This window comes from Coenobita brevimanus, chromosome 39, assembly GCF_032717465.1.
Source record: "Coenobita brevimanus isolate Jiangsu-jjx chromosome 39, ASM3271746v2, whole genome shotgun sequence".
Lineage (NCBI taxonomy): Eukaryota > Metazoa > Arthropoda > Malacostraca > Decapoda > Coenobitidae > Coenobita > Coenobita brevimanus.
Genome location: NC_136992.1, coordinates 25,240,530 through 25,261,174, shown reverse-complemented (window position 1 = coordinate 25,261,174; position 20,645 = coordinate 25,240,530). Strand labels below are relative to the sequence as shown.

The 20,645-nt window shown below is 42.1% G+C and overlaps 1 protein-coding gene across 1 annotated transcript in view; it reads right to left on the bottom strand.

Moving 5' to 3' along the window:
• Positions 1-20,645, bottom strand: part of LOC145396755 (protein DEK-like) — a 113,022-nt gene that overhangs the window by 67,968 nt on the left and 24,409 nt on the right. The window contains exons 3-5 of the mRNA XM_080270040.1: positions 14,377-14,534; positions 5,983-6,137; positions 4,057-4,210 (exon numbers count right to left, since the gene is read on the bottom strand). Of these exons, the coding sequence (XP_080126166.1) occupies positions 4,057-4,210; positions 5,983-6,137; positions 14,377-14,534 (467 nt within the window). The remainder of the gene's footprint in view (positions 1-4,056; positions 4,211-5,982; positions 6,138-14,376; positions 14,535-20,645) is intronic.

The following is a 20,645-nucleotide window of genomic DNA, read 5'->3' as shown; positions in this document are numbered from 1 at the left end:
GGTATACTTAAAAGAGATTATATCATTCCTTCGTGTGTCAAAACAAGGCTACCAACTGAGCCATTTACTGTATACTGTATATGAAAACTCATTTTTTATAATAATAATAATAATAATCTGGCCTTTTGTTTCTCAAAAGCACCAGTTCTTCCTTTTGGGAATTCACTAGCGCTCGACACACATACATTATTTTGACAATTACAAGAATTGTGACATTTCTTGTATACAATACAAGCTACATCATATATACATGAAAGTGGCAATAATTAAACCCTATAATCATCCGTCATAGCATTTTGAAAAAAGAAAGGCTTTCAGCTGTCTCTTAAAGGATTCAACAGTAGAGAGCTGTCTTATGGACAATGGCAATCTGTTATATAATCTAGGGGCTCTATATGCAAAAGAACAATCAGAGAAAGATGACTGGTGAATGGCTCCTGGCTCATCAAGACGCAAGGAATCATCTTCACTGCGTAACATCACACCCGGTCGTGTCGATGGGAGTTTTAACAATTCAGCAAGATACTTTGGTTCACCAAACTTAAGAACCTTGAATGTAATAAGACACAGTTTAAATTCAATTCTAGCCTTTACTGGTAACCAATGCAACTCAATCAGAAACGGGGTAGTTGAGGTTCTCGGGGGTAGACCAAAGATAAGCCGTGCCGCCCTGTTCAACATAGACTGAACTTTTGTTAGTACAGTAAAAGTCCAATATTTCGGCATCCAATTCCCCGGCAAATCTGACATTTCGTCAGTTTTGAGAAATAGTCCCATTTACGAAAATCTCCGATCGTTCGGCAGATTCTCCGATTTTTTTCGTCAGTCTTGAAATTCTCCATGAGGCTCGCCAGCTAGCTAACCGCCTTTACCCGCCTTAGTGAGTGAGATAGTGAAAGTGATGGAACGAGTCTACCACTGCCATGAAGCTCAGAGGCTAGCTCTTTCTCCTATAGCATAAAAAGAGGACAAACATGTAGTGAGTCTAGCATGGGAAAGAGAATCTGTTTCGCCATTCTTCCGAGTTGTTGCCGTGCTGCTGCCGACTTCTCTTGATTCTTCTGTGTGCTTTGTGAACTTCGTACCGAAATATCTCTGAAATTACTATTCGAGTGTGCTGTAAGCACTGTAACATCAGACAGGAGCTTTGTAACACCTGAGTGGACCAGCCGTGTGTTGTGAACAGTATAAACATCTGCGTGCTTTGAAAATGGCCTCCACGTGTGGAAAGTTAACTGGTGTTAGCAAGAAGCGTACACATAAGATGTGGACTTCTTCCAGCAGTAGCAGACTCCAATCAACCCCTTCTATTGTACGTATGTAAATAAGAAACCTACTATAAGTTTAGGTAAGTGCATGTGAACTTGTAGGCCTACTGTACCATTACATTTATATACAGTACACCCTCATTATCGACGGAGGTTAGGTACTTAAGATACCCGTCGATGCCTAAAACCGTCGATACCGATTTTCGTCTGGTCAGGTACCCTTTGTTTATATATTTTAGTATCCCTTCAATCACTCGTATGTAATATGCAGTTTAGTTTTAGTGTTTCTTAGAAATAAATTAGTTAGGCAATTGAAAAACTGAATATCATAATAAAACTACTTATATTAAGTAAAGAATTATGGAAAAAATAGCATAATCTCTGATGTTGATGCATAGTGGTCGTACACTGGACCTCAACTTGTAATGGCTGCTGTATCATCACTTCTCTCTCCACTTACACCTCACTCCATCTAAATATAAAAGGCGAAACCAGCAGTTGTAGCCATCCATATGTTTACATAACCGAGTGTGTAAAAAAAAAAAAAACGAAAGCAGCAGTGGTGGTCATTCATACGTCTAATAACTGAGAGTGTGAGGCAAGTGTTACGTTAGATCAGCTGTTCGCACCGATCTTCACAACACACGCCGGTGCTGCTAGCTCATACCAGAGAGACCACGCTCTCCTATTTACTTTCATTCTCAAGAGCTTCCTTTCATTCTTGATATTCCATTTCTCCCAGACCTAAATTTTCACGACTGTATGGCAGTTTATGCTATCAATGATGAATCTTAGCCTAGCTTTCGCTAGGATCTTCTTTTAGGAAAATTCAACTCTCCTTATGCTCATATATTTCATATTTAATCTCTGCCTAACTTTTGCAAGAAATATCCTTTATTGACAAAAAATCCAACTCGTCTTTAACATTATAACAAATGATACAGGAGCATGGGTTTTATCATATGTCCTTCTGAATTACCACACAACAGCACAGACACACGATCTTTTGCTGCTTTAAAGCCTGGCGCACTTTTCTCCTCCTCCGAAATGTACGTTCTTTTAGGCATTTTCTTCCACCACAGGCGTGTTTCGTCCGCATTAAACACTTGTTCATGCCTGTACCCTTTCTCCCTTATAAGTTCAGCAAAGTCACGTGGGTACGATTCTCCTGCTATCTGATTTGCTGAAGCTGCTACACCAGTCATCCTAATGTTATGTAGGCCATACCTTTTCTTAAAATTCTCGAACCAGCCCTTGCTGGCTGCAAATTTCTTTTGCCTAGAAGCACCAACATTACTAGGCCTATCACCATCGTCATTACTTTCATCACCATCATCACTATTTTCACCTGCCTCACTTTCATCACCATTATCTTCACCAACACCACTGCTTTCACCAGCAAACCGAGCATAGAGTTGTTTTGCTTTGTTTCTGATGAACTGGGAGTCTAGCGGCACGTGTCGACGGTTTAAGTCCTCAATCCAAATATTCAGTGCCTTTTCCACCTTCACCAAGGCATCATCTCTCACATGCATCGTTACTTTAGCCGATCCTGGTGTGCACGAAGCCAGAGCATCTTTAATGTCTTTTTCTCTCCGTTTTATGCCACGAACACTGGACTCATTCATGCCATACTCGCGACCAACCGCTGCATAGCTCATTCCACTTCTAAATTTTTGTAATATTTTGTTCTTTACTTCCAAGGTAAGTACTTTCCTTGCTCTCTTAGCTGCCTCATTTCCAGTTGGAGTGTTACAAGCGCGCTTCGGAGCCTTGATGATCGCGAAAGCACGATAGATGTGGCCGAACACGATATGAGAACAACAGACAAACGTGTACTGATGCTGTTGTTTGTTGGGTCGGCGGGAACATGCCGCAAGGAGCCAGAGACACCTGGCAGGATGGCGCGCAAACTTGCTAGGAGGTGCCAATACAATTCTTTATTTTTTTAATAATAATAATTTAACTCCCAGGAGACAAAAAAAACGTCGATAATCAAATCCGTCAATAAAAAAAATGTCGATAATGAGGGTGTACTGTACAGTATGTTCACTAATTTCTTTATTTTTCATATTCATGTATAGTACTGTATTCATTACAGTATTGTACAGTATCAAACAGTATACAGTACTCTCTCCAAACACATTTGTAATGATATGAGTAATGATGATAGTGTTCACCGAAACATATAAGGTACTGAGTGGGTAGGGTTTTCGATAATTCGGCAATTTTGATATTTCGGCACTTGCCTGGTCCCATAGATGCCGAAAAATCGGACTTCTACTGTATATTATTTGGAAGACCAACCCACAGTGAATTACAATAATCAACACGAGACATGACCACTGCATGGACCAATGTTAAGAGGCACCGTCTATTCAGGAATCTTCTCACAGAGTACAGATTTCTGATATGCAAGTTACACCCTCTTACAACCTGATTAATATGTTCTTTGTAATTTAACTTAGAATTAAAGTAAACACCCAAATTTTGAACAGAACTGACTGGATGCAGCTGTGACACGCCAATGTTCTGCAGTCATGTAGGGAGTTTCTCTGGACAATTATTCGAGAAATATTCAAAAACTGAAGTATACATCATTCCTCAACATGCTCTTACCTCTTTGAAGCATAAAAACTGTCAGCCACAGGGAAAAAACAAATCCACTCCCAATACCCTCTGCGGTCAGCGATACACCCTAATTACCGGAAAAGAATTTTCTGACAAGCAAAACATTCCTACATGTGTAAACAAAACTACAAAAGTATAATGGTTGTCATAAACTTACTTCCTGTGCATTGCCCCTCTGCTTAGGTTTCTTGGCACCGGTATTCTCTGGTTTCAGCATGAAGTTCATGACTCTCTCCACCAGCTCCTCTTTTATGCCACTTCTCTCGAGGCCCAACACCTTCAGTATTTTCTTTAAATCTGATATCTTGAGCCTAGTAGGAAGGAGAGTTAAAGTTAGCAATAACTGATTACGATATACAATTTCGTTTTTCAAGGCTCCAGCATGTTTGCATGCATTGGCCTTGGTCACCTAATGGTGGTTCTCCATGCTGCTTGATCTATGGCAGCCTCCCTGTTCAGCCCCTTAACCCTGACGTCACACTAAATGACCTCATCCCACGTCTTTTTCCGTCTACCGCTCACAACCCCACCCCAAATATTAATGCTTCTCACCTTCTGGACCCAATTATCATCCCCCATCCTCTCCACATGCCCAAATCACCTCAATCTCCCTCTCCTCATCACAACACCAATACACTCCAGTCCCATCCTATCTCTCAACTCTTCCACTGTAAACCCAGCCCCTCAGGACTTGCATGCAGGACGCACAGCACATCCACCTATCGTTGTCATTTCTGTACATTTGAGCCTGTGAATATCCTTTTCCTTTACTGCCCAGGTCTCACACCATACAATATTATACTCCTAACACATGCAGTATTACACTCCTATACATGCTAATGGAAACATTTACAAGACCAGACAGTAATTTCTGATGAATCTGTATTAGCTAGGTATATAAACTCATCTTAAATGTCAGGACCAACTTGCCTAGCCCCAGGCTCCTATGCTTCTGATGGGGCAACGTAGGATTGAATGAAAGATGGATGGATGGAATAAACTGCATAAAATCTAGATCACTAATAGGTGAGTTACTTCCACTCAAAGATGAGTATGGAAAGATGGAGTGAGGAGGTATGAGTGAGTGGCAGAAGTTGTAAAGAGGGCAGCCTCATGGATGACGACAGGGTGACATGGAGGTAATTTGTTAGTGGCCACCCATTCTGGGATTAATCTTTTCAATCTAGTTGCCTACTATGTGTTTTATTCTAGCTTCCACCAAATAATCTGATCAAACTTAGAAGATACTTCAAACTGGAGGTACACAGATACAGCCTCCATTAACCCCACAATAGAAGATCTCCCTTAAGCTATTAAAATCATCTCTGGGCGGCATTTAAAAATAAATACATAAATAAAATAAATATATATATATCACAAGGCATCTGGCCATATTGCAGAACTTCTGCCTATCAGAATTCATTCATTCCCTGAACTGCATTTCTCTGGAACTTGCTTCCCAAGAGTTGCTTCCCTCCAAACTTCAACCTACAGCTGTTCAAGTCTGTTACAGATATTTTATGAACAGAAGACACCAGCAATCTGGTGTATGGATTATTTTTTTATTCATTTGTTTTTCCTTCCATTGTTCTGTTTATATGTGTGTATATATATATATATATATATATATATATATATATATATATATATATTTGTGGGGGAAAAAAAAAAAAAAAAAAAAAAAAAAATCACCTGTCACAATTACTCCATTTGAGAGGAGCATGTGAAGTCACATGGAGAGACAGACTGACAAATAAGGAAGTGAAGGAGCATTGTGGTGTGGATGTGCATATGATAGGAAGTGTCAGGAGAAACACACTGAGGTGGTTTGGCCACGTGGAGAAGATGGAGAGCAAGAGACTGAGGAGGAGAATATATGTGAGTGAGGTGTAGGCCAAGGATGAGATGGAAGGATGGAGTGGAAAGGTATATGAGAGAGGGATAAGTGAGCTGGGAGCAGGACAGTGAAATGGCTGGGGACAGGGCGACATGGAGGTGATTTGTTCGTGGCCATCACTTATGGTATTAAGGCGTCTGGAAATAGATAGATATATAGACAATTACTCCAACTAGTCTGTCTCACCTTTCCACAGTGGCCAGTTTGCTCTGGTACTTCTTGTCATCTTTGTTGTATGGGTAGCCATTGAACTTGCGCAGATTTTTCTTGATCTCCACACCACTGCCAGGCCGATTAAATGCCACCCGGTGCAACACTTTCAATTCCTCAAGTGGCATTTTCTGCAAAAGCTCAGATGTTTAAATCCAACCCTTTCAACTCATGAAGTAGCATGGTATGGAAAAAATGAAGAGTTGTAGTACTGTCTTATTCTGCCAGAGCTACGGTAAGTGCAAAAAAACAAATATCTGGGGCAAGTTACAGTAAATTAAGTATAACAGCTACTACAGTCGTTCTATTTTATGAAGGCAGTTTGGGTGGGGCGCTCTGGGACCTCACTCTGTTAGCTCTGATGCCACATCGTCGCCACACACGTGCTCCCTCTCTGTCTGTCTGTCTCTCTCTCTCATATTTATATTAAGTACTACTAATTGTATTTTCTTTATTCTTTCTCTTGTTTTCGACTTTTTTCCACACCACCCGAGGTAAAAGTCCATAGGTGCGTTTTTTTTTTTTTTTTTTTTTAAATAGCTTCCATGGCGGGAGACTGACCAAGTATGATGCTCACGCTGGGCTATCCCTCATGTCAACACCTGACAATGTCGCAAAAGCAACGCTGACAAGTCATATGAGATTTATACTATGCTATACCTTTTTTACTGAATTACATCTATACAGAGTGTTTAAAATTCATTTATAAGTAGTTACTAGCTTAAAATAGGAGGGAGAGAGAGAAAGAGAGAGAGAGAGAGAGAGGGGAGCACAAATAATTACACGTGTGTCGGCGGCGATGTGACAACAGAGCTAACAGTGTGAGGTCCCTGACCGCCCCACCCAAACTGCCTTCATAAAATAGAACGACTGTAGGGTAAGTATAATAACATGCATCACTTTAACCCCTTTGCTACCACTGTGGCTCAGTGCCCACCATGTCTATATACAATTCCTGTACACACTGAGTTCAAATTGTTTACTATGTGCCACTGACTGGCATGGAGTGAAGCATTTAGAATAAAAGTATTTAGATGAGTAATTATCAGATTAAGAATAAATGCACCATATGGAGAGAGCGAGACAGAGAGATGGAAGGAGGAGAGCAGGGTTGAGAGAAGCATGGAGGTCGAGGGGACAATGAGGAAAGAAGGGCATAAAGTGGGGGTCAACACTTGGTAATAATAAATAAATAAGCCCTCAAGAACAATTTCTTGAGAGTTACTGATGTAACATGCGGTTGGACAAGAGGACCACCAAGACATAAAGCAACTTGGTGGTGGGATGAGGGTGTAGAAGCTGCAGTTAAGGAGAAAAGAAGGCTTTTCCGGGAATGGAAGAAGGGTGATAGCAAAGAGGAATATTTGGCTGCCAAGCAGAGGGCTAGAAGAGAGGTATGGTATACAGGGCAAAGCCTGAGTCACAGAGACTATTACTTGATAACCTAAATCATGGGGAAAGGAAAAATATGATATTTAGGGTGGCAGGTCAGGTGAAGAGGGATAATCGGGATATAGGTGAGCAGTGTGTGAAGAATGATGAAGGAAGGGTAGTGGTGAACAGTGAGGATACTAAAGATGCATGGAGAGAGCATTATAACCAGTTGTTGAATGAGGAGTCTGACTGGGACAGGGAAGGTTTGGAGCCAGCAGATCCAGTGTCTGGCCCTTGGCCTTTGATTGATACTGCTACTGTGAGTGAGGCAATAGGCAGGATGAAGGTGGGGAAGGCAGCAGGTGTGTCTGGGTTGACTGCCGAAATGTTGAAGGCCTCAGGCAATATAGGGGTGAGGTTAGTCACTGACCTGATAAACAGGATTATTTATGAGTGTGTTGTCCCAGATGATTGGCTGAAGAGTGTAATTGTAAATGTGTATAAAGGGAAGGGTGATGCCCTGGAAAGAGGAAAGTAAAGAGGTATAAAGCTTTTAGATCAGACAATGAAGGTAATGGAGAGAGTTTTAGAAGGTATGATAAGAGAAAGAGTGAATATTGATGAGATGCAGTTTGGGTTTATGCCAGGTAGGGGGACCACTGATGCTATATTCACTGTTCGACAGCTTCAGGAAAAGTATATTGGTAGGAGAAGGGATCTTTATTTTGTTTTTGTTGATTTGGAAAAGGCCTTTGACAGAGTCCCTAGAGAGGTGGTGAAGTGGGCAATGAGAAAGCTTGGCTTGGAGAAGTAGCTGGTTAGGGTGGTTATGGCTATGTATGTGGGTGCTCACACCCAGGTAAGAGTGAATGGAGATTTGAGTGATGAGTTTTCCATGAATGTTGGTGTGCATCAGGGGTCAGTTTTGAATCCCATGTTGTTTATCATAGTACTTGAAGCCCTTTCATGTGACTTTAGAAACGGACTCCCGTGGGAGTTGTTGTATGCTGATGATTTGGTGTTGATTGCAGAGAACGAAAGGGAGGCGGAGGAAAGGTTTAGGAAGTGGAGAGATGGTATGGGGCACAAGTGTTTAAGGATAAATGCAGATAAAACAAAAGTGATGATATCTAGGGTTGGTGGCAGTACTGTCAAAGACGAGGGAGAGTGGCCATGTGCAGTTTGCCACAAGGGCGTGGGAAGTAATTCCATCTTGTGCGGTGTTTGTGATAAATGGGTGCATTAGAGATGTAGTAGTATCAGAGGTAGACTGCGAGATAATTCTGATTTTATGTGTACGGCATGTTGGGGTGAGCAGGTGGAGATTGTCAGACGTGAAAGGATTGAACCTGCTGGTGAATCTCTTGAGTGTGTGGAAGAGTTTTGTTATTTGGGAGACATGTTGTGTGCTAGAGGTGGGGCTGGAGCTAGCTCTGTGGCTAGGGTGAGAAGTGGTTGGAAGAAGTTCAGAGAGCTCTTGCCTCTCCTGATATTGAGAGGACTCTCCCTACGTGCTAAGGGGTCTTTGTATGCAGCATGTGTTAGGAGTGTAATGCTGTATGGTAGTGAGACCTGGGCAGTGAAGGAGGAAGATATTTGCCGGCTCAGACGTACAGAAATGACAATGATTAGGTGGATGTGCAGTGCGTCCCTGCGTCCAAGGCCTGGAGGAGCTGGGTTTACGATAGAAGAGTTGAGAGGTAGGATGGGACTGAAGTGTATTGGTGCTGTGATGAGGAGAGGTAGATTGAGATGGTTTGGACATGTGGAGAGGATGGGGGATGATAACTGGGTGAGGAAGGTGAGAAGTGTTAATATTGGGGGTGGGGTTATGAGGTGTAGACCGAGAAAGACATGGGATGAGGTCATTAAGTGTGACCTCAGGGTTAAGGGACTGAACAGGGAGGCTGCAATGGATCATGCAGCGTGGAGAGCCGCCATTAGGTGACCAAGGCCGACACATGCAAGCATGTTGGAGCCTTTAAAAACAAAAATGAATAAATAAAAAATAAAAAAATAGAAAAATAAAAAAATTAAAGTGAGGACATTAGGAGGAAAGAGGATCCAATAATAAATTAAAAAATCTAAGAGGTGTGTTCTCCCTAGAGGTCACACCCTTTTAAATGGAAAACTATGAAAAACTCAAAAAGATAATGAGATTAATAGGGGAGGAGTTCAGATGAGCTTCATACAGCATCTGACCCTCATTCAGTAAGCTCTGGCAACAAATCTGACACTGTGAAGGAGCCCAAAGTATGACAAAGACTTATGGCAACAAACAGGCATCTCTGAATATACAAGGTCTGTCCAAAAAGAAAACAAACTCTTTAAATACCACACCAACTAGCTGGTGTAGCATGATAGTGAAAGGAGCGCTGTGTAGCAGTGACTTTGGGCATTGGTCTAACACTAGCCGCATCATGCCACGCCATTTAGGCAAGGTACACAAAATTTAGTGAATTTGTGTTTAGTGCACTTGGCAAACTTTCTTCTATCTGTTCTATTTATTTCGGGGTGTCGTCCTTCTGCCTACAGATGACTTTACACTCCCTCTTTTGTCTTTCTTTCTTTCCTCTTTCTTCTGCCTATGGGTGACTCTACACTGAAAGACAAGCCAAATGGTTTCCTGTACACCAGGAAACCATTTACTATGCTGGGTGGTAACCATATAACCAAATTATGGCACCTGGTGGTTTAGTGGGTAATTACAGCACTCCAATCGGATTGAGCCAGTGAAGGTTTATATCCAAGGGATGGTTGGGGTTATTGCTCATGTAATGCCACTCATGGATGAGTGAGGCTGGTCACTCTCATCTCAAATGTCAGGACCAAATTGCCTAGCCCCGGGCTTCTACGCTTTTCATGGGGCAACGTAGAATTGGATGATGGATGGATGGATGAATTCTGGCATGGGGACAGGGGTCAGCGCGGGCAAAATTTGGAGAGTATGGCAGCTAGGGAGCAAGAATCATCTTGTGTTTCACCAGAAAGTTATGGATGGCAAGCAACATATGAGCAAGGCCATTGTCATTGAGCAGCATTCGGGTTACGTTTGTCCAAACCTCCTCCTTCGCACTGTTACCCTCAAATGATTCAGAATGTCCAAATAAAGCTCTTTAATGACTGTCTAACCATGTGAAACAAACTAAAGATGAATGATGCCCCCCCCCCCCCCAAAAAAAATCATTTGAGCGACCGATGTGTTTTGGGTCGCAGTGACGACATTTCAACCCACTGAGATGACTGCCTTTTTGTCTGGACATCATAGCTGTACACCCACGTTTCATCACCTGTTATGAAACAGAATTCCACGCAGACACATTGCTCTACACGATCCTTCACTGTTCTGCTGCAACAACTGCAAAGTGCAGTAAAAATACACTCATTGAATCGCGTGTACCTCGATGACTTAGTGACGCTGCGTGATGTGGCTAGGGTAAGACTAAATCTCAAAGTCACTGCTATGCAGCACTCCCGTCGCGATTACGATAAGCCGAATTCAGTTTCTTTTATATTTAACAGACCTCATTTCATGGATCATGTTGAAAGGATTCAGTTGCATCAATTAACCCACTGAGCCTGGGGATATCTTGTAAGGTTTATCTCATTCAGCTTTCGATAAACTTATCAAAGCTGGAAGGGTAGAGATACAACCTTAATAAACACCTATAAATATAAGAAGCCTTTCCTAAGCCGAAAAAAATAATTTGCTATCATTCACTCATTCATCATCTAATCGAGTGTTGCCCCATGAGGAGTGTAGGTGCCCAGGGCTAGGCAAGTTGGTCCTGGCATTTAAGATGAGTGACCAGCCTCACTCAACCCTGAGTGGCATTATGTGAGTAATAAACCCCAACCATCTCTTGGATATAATCCTTCACTGGCTCAATCTGATTGGAGCAGTTTATTTACCCAGTAAACCACCAGGGGCCATAATCTGATTATATGGTTACCATCAAGCATAGTAAACGGCTTCCTGCTGCACAGGAAACCATTTGGCTTGTCATCAGTGTTGTAACTTGTAGACAGAAGGAAGAGGAAAGAATGAAGGAAAGAAAGGCAGAAAAGGAAAGAATGAAAGAAGGAAGAAAGGAAAGGGCAGGCACCCGAGAGCAGCATTACATCCAGTGAGTGGATGGTGAGTGCCCCCACCTACCACTGAAATTTGCTATCAACAACAATGAGACAGGATTTCATCACAGTGCATGCAGTCAGAGTAGCAGTCCACACACATCCTAGAGACCTTGTCATTACCTGGATGTAATGTACAACTACAGACAATTGTACTAATAAAGTATAATAAAATAATTATGACTCGTAGTGGTAAATTGAGGTGCTTAATGCCCATTCACTCGATGTAGCGCTGCTCTCGGGTGACTGACCTTTCCTCTCTTCCTTCCTTCCGTCCTCTTCAGTTTTTTCCTTCATTCATTCTTCTTCCTCCTGCCTATGGGTGACTCTACAATGAGTGACAAGCCAAATGGTTTCCTGTACACTAGGAAACCATTTACTACACTGGGTGGTAACCATATAACCAAATTATGGCGCCTGGTGGTTTAGTGAGTAGATAAGGTGCTCCAACTGGATTGAAACTGTGCAGGTTTCCATATCCACGGGGTGGTTGGGGTTTATTGCTCATGTACTGCCACTCAGGAATGAGTGCGGCTGGTCACTTTCACCTTAACCCCTTAACCGCGGGGATGTTGGGAATGTGCCGTGTCCGTCCCGCGGGGATAATCGCACTCCGACTTTTTAAAAATATTTGCCAAAAATCAGTTATTAGTCCTAGAATACTACAATTATATAAGCCTATGGCACATACCTTCAGCTTTCTCCTGGGATGTTTCGTGAGCCTTCGTCGACTACCGTTGGACTTGTGGAGACTTCTGAAGTTGGGTAATGAAGTCTCCACTTTACACTTCCCAATATCCCGTAATATGGTTACCACTGTCTGATATTATCACTAGAAACACTATTCTATGAATTTCAAGTAGTCTGGAATCCATATTAAAAACACACACACACACTGTGAAAACAATGTAAATTACGAGCGCGTACGAGCTTTCCACCTGCGCTCATTCCCTGCTAGTATTCTGAGGCGGAGCTGTCATTTATTACTCATAAACACACACACACTTTATATTCCTAGTACTTTATTACACTTATTTAAATATATAGTATTTACCCATAAGTTTCTTTCAGTACTAGTAGTTTCTTTTCACTCCAGGCATTCAGTTTCTCGTTCAGTAAACTAGCGTAGAGAGCGAAGCTTTCACTTTCATTACTCCTGGTATTTATACATGCTACAGTGTAGCTTTCATTTTCATTACTCCAAGTATTCATACTCTTATTCTTATATTACCAATTATTTACATTTCTATTTCCATTTTTTTTTAAATTTACATTATTTACATTTCTATTTTATTTACACTATGTTATGCACTGTCACTTGCAGTAACTTATAAAACTACTTTCCACTGTTCAATTATATTTACATTCATTGCTTTCACTTGCTATTTACACATTATTTACATTTCCACTTGCACTGTTTTAGAGTCACCAGACAGATCGTAGTCACTGTCCATCATTATCATTGATAAATTGGCCAGTTCACGTCCCACAGCAGTCATTTAGCCCTTTACCCCTTCCCACATGAGGATTAGTAGGGGTAGAGGTCACAGGGCCCTTTGCAGTGGACTAAGAAGTGGCGGAATTGGACAGGCGCGAATCCGACATGGTTTCATCTTGAAAGACGACAGTAAACTGAATGATGTGGCATATTATGGGCAGGGAAGGGTTGACAATGTCAGCGTGGTGACAGCTGCTAATTTGTATGTTGTGAAATGATTGGCAGGAAATCTAGACAATACATAATAAATTTGGTAGTTCCAGATGAATGTACATATCATTTAGGCTTCTCCCTTCCTTTCTTATGTATATTTTTATTATGAGAATAGGTCATACAGCATATTTCAAGGGGAAATAAACAGGGAAAATTAGCAAACGAGTGCACGTAGGGTGTTGCCAAGTGATAATTAGCCCATTCCAGATGTATGGCAGTATCAATTACCTTTTCTCTTTCTTTTAAACATTATTTTGTAAAAGAATAGGCACAGAGCACATTTCAATGGATAAAATTAGTGGAAAAATCCGTCTAGGATTTGCATAGCACAGCGCGGCTGGGCAGGCAGGAGGAGAGAGTAATGGAGGGGGAGGTAAAGAGGGGAGTCAAGGATGGGGGGAAAATGGCTAAATTGTCAAATGTGGATGGGAGTACAGATGACATTAGCAGAACTGATTATAGCTGGACACTGGTAGTACTGATAGATGATACAAGCCACCACTTGAAAGCCTGGGCAAATTCAAAATAACACAGAATCACAAAAGTGACGTCCTGCGGTATGATCCCTTGTGCCCAAGCGTCACGAAAGTGACGCCCCGCGGTTATAGGGTTAAATGTCAGGATCAACTTGCCTAGCCCTGGGGTCCTACGCTCCTCAGGGGGCAACAAGGGATTAGACGATGATGGCTAAACATTCTGAAAAGTTTGATGGGCTCCGAAGATTCAATACTCTGTTTGCAAAGTCAGTGCTTACTACCTCATTATAGACCACAATGCAGTGAAACAATTATTAATGTCTGAAATCATACATTATATAGTCAGTTGTGCAAGACATTCACAAAATACAGGGTACTTCATTTATTACACCTTAATACTTCTGAGTTAAAGCAATCATGACTAGTGCCTAACCTGCATCACTTGCTACTTCCTATAACCCTTTCCATTCTTTATATTGTGTGCTTTACCTCCACTTACTGCAAGGTTATGGTAATTTCACAAAGCACCCAAGAAACTTAAGTTATTCATGCTTCTGGTCCATTACAAAAAACTAATTTCTGACTAAAAAGCAAATCAGATGAAGAAAAGGTGTTAATTCATCAGCAACTTAATAATAAAAACACCTGAGTGAGGAAAAACTCACATAATCAACTAACCGTAAGACTTGCATCAATGAATGGTATTTCTCCTAACGGTGTGCCAATGCCATTGATATCAACCTCTTCTTTCTTGGTCTCCTGGACAAAACGCTCCACCTTCTTGCGGTCTCGCTTGCCACTGGTCTCCAGGGGCTGGTCGTAAAGTGGCACCCCAGCTGTGGAGTTTCTGTAGCTTAGATATACATGCATGGTAAAAGACAATCTATCTATCTATCTATTGCCAGACGCCTTAATCCCGTATGGGGTGGCCACAAACGAATCGCCTCCATGTCACCCTGTCCCCTGCCATTTCACTGCCCTGCTCCCTACTCACACCCCCCTCTCTCATATACCTCTCCACTCCATCCCTCCATCTCATCCTTGGCCTCCCCCTCCCCCTCCCCCTCACTCACATACACTCTCCTTGTCAGTCTCCCACCCTCCATCCTCTCCACATGGCCAAACCACCTCAGTGTGTTCCTCCTAACGTTTCCTATCACATCCACATCCACACACCACTCCTTTATATCCTCATTTGTCAGCCTGTCTCTCCATGTGACTCCACAGGCTCCTCTTAAATAACTCATTTCCACTGCTCTCACTCTTGACTTGTGTCCCTCCAACAATGTCCAAGCTTCGCTTCCATACGTTAAGAGCTGGTATCACAATACAGTCATGTAGTAACTTTTTCACTTCCATGCTCACTTCCCTGTTTTTTATCACTGCTTTCAAGGAACCAACATCCTTTCTTCCTCGTTGTACCCTTTCAAGCACTTCACCCTCCAAACTTCCATCCTTACTCATCACACTCCCCAAGTACTTAAATGTACTCACATTTTCCATTTCCTCACCATCCTACCTCACTGTACATTCACTGACTTCACCTCTCTCAAAGACCATCACTTTACTCTTCCTTACGTTCGCCTTTAGATTCCGTTTCTTACACACACTCCCAAACTCATCCACCAAGCCTTGCAGCTCCCCTTCGTCTTCACTTAACAACACAGTATCATCTGCAAACAACAGTACAGGGAGTTTCCAAACACTACCCTCTCTCACCAGGGCCACTCCAACATCCACTGCCCTACCTTGTACCTCTTTTATTACCCCATCCATGTACAGACTGAACAACCATGGAGACATGACGCATCCCTTTTTCAACCAAACCTTCAAAGGGAAAAATTCACTCATTTCACCATCCACAGGCACTGCAGCCTCAGCACCCTCATACATACTCTTCACAGCATTCTACAACTTCCCATCTACTCCATATATTCTTAATACTTTTCACAATCCTTGTCTATCCACCCTGTCATATGCTTTCTCCAAATCCATGCAGGCCGCATACAACTTCTTTCCCTTCTCTAGGAACTTTTCCACTAAAGATCTAAGAATGAATATCTGATCTACACAACCTCTTTCCTTCCTAAAGCCTCCCTGTTCTTCTCCAACTAATTCCTCTGTTATTTCCCTAACTCTGTCAATAAGTATCCTACCATACACTTTTCCTATTACACTAAGCTTGCTTAATACGAGTATTTCAACTCTCCCACTTCTCATTTTCCTCTGGTGGCTAACATCCCTTGGCTGAGAGAGAGATATTTGGTATGGTTCTCTGGCCATAGATAATTCACTTCATATTAAGTTATGAGACCGACAGGAAAGAAGTGGATTTGCACTCAATGATAAGAATTCTCATCAGAAACAGTATGCAAACTTGTGATCCTGGGCACACAGTATGATGGAAACAATAGAAGCCAAGTCCGTTTGTTTTTTTTTTATTACCAATGACAGATATTATTCATCATAAGAAAAATAAATACAAATTACTCTGAAAATAGGAAGTTATTCTGGAAACAGGTGCGGAAATGTAGGAGTGACCGCGGAAATAAATGAGAAAGTGTGAAGGATGTAAGTGGCAGATTATTAACCCATGGGGATGAAGTAAAGACCAGACGGAAAGAATACTGTATTTTGAAAGGCTGATGAATGGGTATAGAGTGAGCAGAGCAGCTTTAAACATGATTGGTTTTTGGGGTGTGCAGAGAAGGAATGCACAGCCAGGAAATGTAACACTTGCACTGGTGAAGAACACTGTGAAGTGGCTGAAAAATGGGAAAGCAGCCATGGTTGATGAGGTATATGCAGAGATGATTAAGGCTTGTGGAGAGAGTGGAATGATGTGTTTGTTGGAAATATGTAAAAAGGCATGGATGAGTGAAACTGTGCCACCAGAGTGGAAAAAGGTTGTGATTGTACCCCTATACAAAAATAAAGATCAGCCAAGTGAGTGCATGAATTATTGTGGCATAAATTTATTGAGTGTAGCAGGGAAGGTATATGGAAGAATTATTGTAAAGTAAGAGAGATATCAGAAGTCCTAGTGAGTGATGAACAGGGTGGCTTTAGGAGTGGCAGAGGATGTGTGGATCAAATATTTGTGGTAAGACAGATAATGAAGAAGGCTTGTGAGAAGGACCATAAGGTGTTTATGGCATTCGTGGATCTGGATAATGCATACGACAAAGTAGATAGTAAAGGATTGTGGAAGGTTCTGCGAATGTATGGTGCAGACGGTAAGCTACTAGGTGCCATCAAGAGTTTTTATAATGGTAGTGAAGATGTGTAAGGGTAAATAGGCACCTAAGCAAATGGTTCACGATCGGTGAGGGTGGGCGTCAAGATTGAGTGATGTTCCCATGGTTGTTCAAAATATATATATATATATATATACACACACACACACACACACACATGAACGGGGTGATGAGAGAAGTAAAAACACGAGTAATGTATAGGAGGATGACAGTAATGAATGGTGATGGATGGAATATCTCAAGTTTGTTGTATGCTGATGATGCAGTACTACCTAGAAATACTGCAAAAAACCTAGGTAGACTAATGCTGAGTTTTGCTAATGTCTGTAAGCAAGAGAGTTCAAATACCTAGGAACAGTGATAGAAATGAGAGGAAAATGTGCAAAAGAAGTGGAAAGTAGTAACACAAGGAAGGAAAATAGCTAGTGCTATGAAGGCCTTGATAAGAAGGAGAGGCTTGAGCGTTGCTGCTGCACGAGGTTTACATGGAGGAGTGTTAGTGCCAACTTTAACCCGTGGACTGTGAGCCACAGCTCAGGCTGGGTAGTGTCACATTGCGAGCCACAGCTCAGGCTGTGCTGGCCATGTACCACCACTAACTACTCCACCCCTACCCAAACTTATGCATGGCGCTTCGCAAAGACGAAGAGAGAGAGAGAGAGAGAGAGATTTCTTTTCACCAGATGATGCCATGGATGTTTATCTTCAAGTTCATAAAACAAAATTTTTTATTTTTTCACTACTCCCCAACATAAAGTTACGCATGGCCCTACGCAATACAAAGAGAGAGAGAGAGATTATTTTTTCACCAGATGATGCCCTGGATGTTTATCTTCCAGTTTATAAAAAAAACTTTTTTTCCATTTTTTGCACACCATGGAGTGGGATAAAAAAAAAAGGTAATTGTGCAATCCATGGGTTAACATCGATGTGAGACTATGGCGTGGTATGAAAATGAAAAGTCAAGAGTAAGAGTAGAGGAGATGGGACCACTGAGGAATGTAGCAGAGCACAGAGGGTGGATGGATACAAAATAATGTGATTCGTGAAAGATGTGGAGGAAGTCTGTGGGAACCAGAATTGAAGAGTGTGTACTGAGATGGTATGGTCATATGGAGAGAATGGATAACAAAAGAGTGGTGAAAAATGTATATCTTGGGAAATTTGAAGGAGGAAGGAGGCAAAGTAGGCCAAGAAGGTGGAAGGATATGGTGGATGAGTGTGTGAGGAAGAAAGGTATAGGTGATGGTGAGGCTAAGGGACTGGCAAGAGATCAGGCTGGCTGGATGAATATTGTGAGAAGTGCACAAGCAGGGATTTGGCACCCCCTTTTAACGTGACAGCGTCCGGACTGACTCTATCGGAAACGTTTGTGAAGCTACAGAATGTGGTAAATGTTTTTGGCGTAGCTATCAGACTAAGCAAGGATTCCAGGGGCCTGAATGATATGAGTGAATGGAAGTCTGGCCCATTGGATTGGGTAGACTTAGGCTGTCTGGACGTGCTACTCCTCACCCTGCCCTTGGGTGGGAAAGGAGATCCTGATCATGATGATAAGGCACTTCATGAATTGTTTAGGTCAAAATTTAATATACAGTGGAATATCCTAAATCATGCACTTCTAAACAGCGGATTCATAATACAAGGCAATATCATACAACTGTTTGCAATATCAGTAACATGCGGAAATTATACGTAATTTGCAACTGCAACCTCAAAAGTGAAGCTTTTTTGATGCCTTGTGTAATACGCACCACCATTACCTCAAGCCGGCGTGTCTGGCCAGCTGTTAACCAACTGGACTCAAGCATGGCAATTACTAATTATATTCATGCACAGCACTTACTCTATGCCAAACACAGCACTTTCCTGCCACACCAAGAACGAAGGGAGTGTACATGAGCCACGGCACCCACCCAGCTCAGTGCACTGTCTGCTCTCTGATGACAGTGTGTGGTTCTGGTGTGGTGTACGAGGATTCCCCCAACCCCCCATGTTTCTTCCGCCTGCCCATTATTACCATGGCTGATCCTAACCCTCCTAACCCTACAACGTTGTTAAGGAAGGGGAAGAAATAGTCAACGTTAACTTACACCCAAAAGTTTGATGTAATAAGGAGGATTGAAGGTAGTGAAAAGAAAGCCAACACTGCCCACCATTATGGACTAAACGAGGACGATCTCTCAACTGGCTGCATTGTTTACCAACCACTGCTCCGACTGGATGCGTTAGTGTATCACACATTCTAAACCATTTATAGCTTTCAGAGGTATGTTTATAAAAATGTTCAGTCGCTGTGGTAAACCAGGAGTAATAAGTAACCCATGAAAGACTCATTTCAACAAAAAATATGTAAAGGCCGCACCTGTTTGGTAAAGAATTACGCTTAACGAATCGCCTCTGACGATGATGACACCGCTTTCATTGCCTTCAAACAGGGCTCTGAGGGGTTCCTGAGGAGGAAGGGGTACAGAAGCAGCAGCAGCAAACTCGCCTCATGCTGAGAGGCCATAGTCTGGCTCAAGTCTAGGAACCCCTCCCCTGTCCATTCAAGCAATGTTGTCAGTCAGAATCAGTTAATCTTACAATGAATGTTGTTCATTTCTATTAAATATTCTTTACTAATTTCTTTTCCAGGTTATTGGTGTTCACTGGTGACCAGTTTGATGTAGGTTTGGTGGTAAGGGGGCAACTTTTCCAAGATGACAGGCTCATAAGTATTTTTCCTCATAAGAATACCTATTTCTAACTTATGGAAATCTCAAATTGCAATGTGTGCCCAGCCCCATAAGACTGCGATTTAGGAGATTCCACTGTAGTCTCATCAATTTCTTCACTGCTAGCTATACTCCCAAAGTTAAACATGATCATCTGGTAGTAGCAACGGAAATCGTGTCAATTGACTGACGAGGCTGACACAACTGTAAAGTGAAACATCCTTCTGGTTCATGAATACATAAACTTAAAACCATGAGCAACATAAAAGAATATACACATTAATTCATCAGGAAATTCATAATGAAGCAATTTTACATGAGGACTTGCAGTGAACCATACAGTGCACAGAGGTATACGTAAATAATGATACCTGTGAGATGGAATGGGACAGAATCCAGAATTATACATATACAGTAGGTACGCACAGTATGTGAGCTCCCAGAACACGAATCGCATAGTATGCGAGGACCTATTTTTATCGAATTTTAGTGTATTTTTTAACAGTAGGCGAACTGAACTCATAAAAGGCAAGACGGTAGTGAAGAGTGGCCCAAATCCAGGGTTACCCTGAGCATGCGACTTTGCCATCCCAAGATGCGCCAACGGTTGCCTCATCACCCGTTACCTGCAGCCTCAAGAAAGTGAGGAATCACTCTCTTCAACATCAGAAGAGCCATTTCCTGGGGAAAATCAAGAGGATGATGCAGTGTCTGTGGTGTCAGAAATAGACTTTCAAGGGTTTATGAACAAAGTGAGTGCATTATGGTAGCCGCAGCGAGAAATGAACGCTGTGGTGGGGCAGGCGGGATGACCTGGGATTCCCCCATTGTTGCCATATCCACATGTCACCGACCATAGAGGTAGGATGTCACCGACCATCGGCCACCGCTGCAGCCCCGCTCCATGATCCTTACCCTGTGTCTCTGGCTTTCTCTTTCTCTCTCGGTTTCTATATAAACTGGTGTATTTCCG